Consider the following 4515-nt stretch of genomic DNA (forward strand, 5'->3'; position numbering starts at 1 on the left):
TGTCTTATCATTGGGAAAATTCCTGGGAAATGGAAAAGTTTACGTCCTTTCCATTCTCAGAAAGTCAGAAAATATTTATATTGGTATTATAAAATATTTTTGTCACGTTTAACTTGTTACGTTTGGCCCTTTTATCCATTAACCTGAAAACTGAAGTACTACCTATATTATGAACCATATCAAACACACATAATCCGCTGGAGTAGGCATTAAGGTAAACTACATTTACCCTGTTTGAGACGATGAAAGTACACAAAGATGTAATAACAACCACTTCGGCCATATTTCTTTCTGAACGAAAGGTCAAGTGGATTTAAGTTTGAGCCCCATTTTCAGGAGGCACTTAGACGAAAATCAGTTTTTACAAAATTGAACCTTTGGAACAAAACACTTTTTATTTATAGCTTAGGTACCTAACATTAGGTAGGTAGGTACACTTGCTTACGTATATGAAGAAATTAAGTACACTCAGTTGTAAGATAAATGATGACAGCGTTAGGTACAGGGTATTGTGATTCTGTATATTCAAAACAAATATAGACTGACCAAAATGCCGTTGCCCTGACCAAGTATATAAGTTAAGAGCAAAAGTTAATCGGACGGCCAGTTACGAGTATTTGAGAGGCAAATTCAATCTACATTTCACCCAGCGGGCAAGGCGGAATTCAATTGGTGGTCGGATTGAATCGTTTTTCCAGATCGGAAGCCATTTTAAACCACAATACTGGTAATCGGGTGGCGGTAAGTAGGACGCTTAGCGGGGATGACCCCTCCACAGAAAAGTGCGCTGAGTGGTGATAATGTTATCGAAGTTATTTTAGAAGCCTATTGTTTAATTTGGGTCTTGTAACTATACAATAGTTGTGACAAAATTCTAATTAATTTTATGCGATATTGTAGACCTACCTACTGGTGCTCATGACTCGTATTTCCTTGATACATTTTCATACAACACTCAGTTTTTTACAATGAATGAATAAAGCGATGTTGCTTAAGATGGCGCCTCGGTGGTCGATGAGCAGCTGCATGGCCTTAACCTGAAATGGGCCTGAAGAACTCGGAAAAGTTTAATAAAGAAGTAGGTACTTAGGTATAATGTGGTGGATTTTGATTTTGATTTTTTGATTTTGAATTTAGTACTATGTAGGTAGTATTAATCAATGACTGATACATTTGTAGGTAGGTAAGTATTTCCAAATCTAAATCTAAATCAAATCAAAAACATTTATTTCTTAGAAAGTGGTAACAAGATACTAATATAAAGTATACTAACATTATATATGCGAAAGTAACTCTGTCTGTCACGCTTTCACGCCTAAACCACTGAAGCGATTTTGATGAAATTTGGCATAGAGATAGTTGGAGTCCCGGGAAAGGACATAGAATAGTTTTTATCCCGGTTTTTGAAACAGGGACGCGCGCGATAAGGTTTTTTTGTGACAGACAAAATTCCACGCGGGCGAAGCCGCGGGCAGAAAGCTAGTAATTTATAAACGAATAATTTTAATTAAATGATCTTATTGTGACATAATCCAAAGTCAGCCTTATTAGCATTTCAAGTAATAAACATTTAAACAATAACATGATTTGGAAATAGGGAATTGATGGCCGATTTTGTTTAACCCGTGACGTGACCCGCGTAATGAGACCGTATAAATAAAATTTAATTGTTTAATTATAAATTAGTCTGTGTTAGGAGTCCGTTCACAGCACAACCGGCAAAGTAAGTAGAAATATTTAAGCGAAAAATGGGTTATTTTTTATAAATAGACGTAATCTTACATCGCAACTGAAAAAGCCGAAAATGTAATTTTAAGTGATTTTATTTTATTGTATTTTTCAGTCACTTTTCAGACAATCCACAATGTAAAATACCTACCTACTTACATTCTGACATTAACGAATATGTGACGTGACGAGAACGAATAATAGAACCTTTACTTAGATGAACCTTAACATAGTCCTGAATTACAGATTATGCCGCCTCAAGTCGACCCGGTCGTTAGCGGGGTGCTATTCGAAACCGACACGCAGACACCTGACTTGGGGCTCGACAAAGATGTCTCAGTTCTAAAGAAGGCGGCTCCGAAGAAGTATGAATATGTCTGGGGCAACATTGCATGGTTCCTTTTTCTGCACATCACCTCACTGTATGGCCTCTACTTAGTCTTCACGTCGGCGAAATGGCAGACGAATGTTTTCGGTTAGTTTTGGTTACTTTTCTCTCACGAGAATCCTTCATATTACCCTCTCAATCAAAAAGAAATCCATTTCCTTTCTTATCAGATTTGATTCAATGATGAAAGAAGTTAATTTTCTTCTTAGCATTTTTAACACCTTTTCTTTCTTTTAGCATTTGCCGTTCATCTCATGTGTGCAATCGGTATTGGCGCTGGATCTCACCGACTATGGACCCACAGATGTTTCAAAGCTCGCACTCCATTGCGCATCCTTCTTATGATCTGGCAGACTATGGGATTCCAGGCTAGTATCTAACCCTTCTTTTCATCATCACCACTAGAATTTCATACTGTTGTGCTGATCCCCTCCATAGATAGCTGAGTTGTTGTGGCTCTGAAAGGATTGCATCAAGTTTTCTGCACTCTTATTTTTGCAAGTTTACGTCACTAATCTACAAACGATGTCCATGTCAGAATAGTTCAGAACAAAAAGCTATAGTACTTAGTTGATCATCATTTTAAGATCAGTTATATTACAGGACTGCATCTTCGAGTGGGCACGAGACCACCGCACTCACCACAAGTACGCCGACACCGACGCTGATCCTCACAATGCAGAGAGAGGCTTGTTCTTCTCGCACATGGGCTGGCTGTGCTGCAAGAAGAGTCCCGAAGTCATTGAGGGTGGAAAGAGGATCGATGTGTCCGACCTCTATGCCGATCCTGTGGTGATGTTCCAGAAAAAGTAATAATACATCTTTATTTTTATTCCAAGTATCTTTTTCTTCAAATTTTTGTTCTTATTCTATTGCAAACGATGCTTCTCGTGTTCTTGCATGTTGTATCTTCTATTGTCCTATAGTGTGCCTGGTCACCGGTGTCCGACCCGTTAAGTTAAGGCGCAGTAATACGATCAACCGGTGACCCGACACTCTAATGCTTTAAACATTTTTACTGCTGCTTAAAACAGGAATTCACAGGCTACAACTTAATTAATTTACTGTAATATCTTTCCTAGACACTACATGAAGATGATGCCAATCCTCTGCTTCGTTTTGCCGACGATCATCCCCGTGTACTTCTGGGGCGAGACCTGGCTGAACTCCTTCTGTGTGCCCACCATCCTGCGATACACCTGCGGCATCAACGTAGTCTGGTCCATCAACAGCTTCGCGCATACCTTCGGATACCGGCCTTATGATAAGTACGTTTCCCATTGAAAAAGAGAAAACATTCATAGTATTTTGTTGGCCAGATTATAAACTATCTTTGGTAACTCTGATATCCTAGTAACAAACTATGTGTCACCTTTTGTTTTTTCTTGCTTTGCAGATATTTGTTTTACAAAACATCTACAAATTGTTTTTTCGTATTGTCAGGTCTTTGAATCCACGCGACAACATCGGCACCTGGATGATCTGCGTGGAAGGTTTCCACAACTACCACCACACGTTCCCATGGGACTACAGGGCGACTGAATACCCTCTGTACAACATGCTGACGCCTACCATCGTGTTCATTGACCTTATGGCTAAAGTAAGCACTTCGTTCTTCTTTTTCCTGTAGCCCAGTTCATGAATAGCTTTTCTAATTAGCGTTTCACCAAAAAGGTTTTTCAGACATTTGTATCCTATGAACAATCACACTGCTCAATATTTTTATTGCATAATAAAAACATAAAACTTTCTCATATTTCTATAGATTGGCCAAGCTTATGACCTGAAGAGCGTATCTCCTGACATCATCAAGCAACGCGCGCATCGCACAGGGGACGGAACCCACTATCTATGGGGCTGGGACGACCCAGAGTTTACTGAAAAGCTAAAATCCCAGTACGGGCAGGTCACTAACCCAGAAGATAAGAAAATAGAATGAGAATTATAACAAGAGTCTGAAATAACTCCTAAAATGTACACCTACTAACTTACTTTTAGATTTGTAAATATTAATTCGATTTAGAGGGAATTCATGCAATCGTTATTTCGAAATAAAGGTTTCATTTTATGTTTATTTCTTTTTTTTTTAATGATGAACACGACCACTCCATCAAATACAGCTTACCTACCTATTAAAAACTTTTCAGTCATGAAATTATCGAGAAAATTCTCAATAATTCTACTGAAAAAATTTAACAGCTGAACTATTACAATTTGCCTGCACTAAGAACAATATCAATTTCCAGAAGAATACAGCGTGATGGAAAAATTATAATGTCCAGATAGGTAGGTACTGAAAACTGGTACCTAGTCATAATAATGACAAAATATATTAAGCACACAGGTTTCAGATTCACGGCATAAGATTTTCCTCCATCACAAAATGTATTCTTTAAACC

General features: G+C 38.2%; 1 protein-coding gene across 2 annotated transcripts; it reads left to right on the plus strand.

Annotated features, from left to right (window-relative positions):
* The first annotated feature begins 1638 nt into the window (after positions 1-1638).
* LOC114363234 (acyl-CoA Delta(11) desaturase) lies at positions 1639-4190 on the plus strand. 2 transcript variants are annotated; one of them, XM_028318908.1, is made up of 7 exons: positions 1639-1723; positions 1975-2203; positions 2354-2484; positions 2720-2925; positions 3199-3384; positions 3560-3716; positions 3882-4190. In XM_028318908.1, exons 2-7 carry the CDS (start codon positions 1978-1980, stop codon positions 4053-4055), a joined length of 1080 nt encoding a protein of 359 aa, XP_028174709.1. In that variant the 5' UTR covers positions 1639-1723; positions 1975-1977; the 3' UTR covers positions 4056-4190. The 2 variants fall into 2 exon arrangements, with proteins under 2 accessions (XP_028174709.1, XP_028174717.1); XM_028318916.1 differs by lacking the exon at positions 1639-1723 and adding an exon at positions 1788-1806.
* Positions 4191-4515: the final 325 nt, after the last annotated feature.

Source organism: Ostrinia furnacalis, unplaced genomic scaffold (genome assembly GCF_004193835.3).
Source record: "Ostrinia furnacalis isolate ACB-3 unplaced genomic scaffold, ASM419383v2 OfSCF0397, whole genome shotgun sequence".
Taxonomy (NCBI): Eukaryota; Metazoa; Arthropoda; class Insecta; order Lepidoptera; family Crambidae; genus Ostrinia; species Ostrinia furnacalis.

Excerpts from the sequence above, each read along its gene's own strand:
- LOC114363234 (XM_028318908.1), top strand. The coding sequence starts at position 1,978 with ATGCCGCCTCAAGTCGACCCGGTCGTTAGCGGGGTGCTATTCGAAACC. Across the intron at positions 2,204-2,353 it reads ATGGCAGACGAATGTTTTCG|CATTTGCCGTTCATCTCATG; the intron begins GTTAGTTTTGGT and ends TCTTTCTTTTAG. Across the intron at positions 2,485-2,719 it reads GGCAGACTATGGGATTCCAG|GACTGCATCTTCGAGTGGGC; the intron begins GCTAGTATCTAA and ends GTTATATTACAG.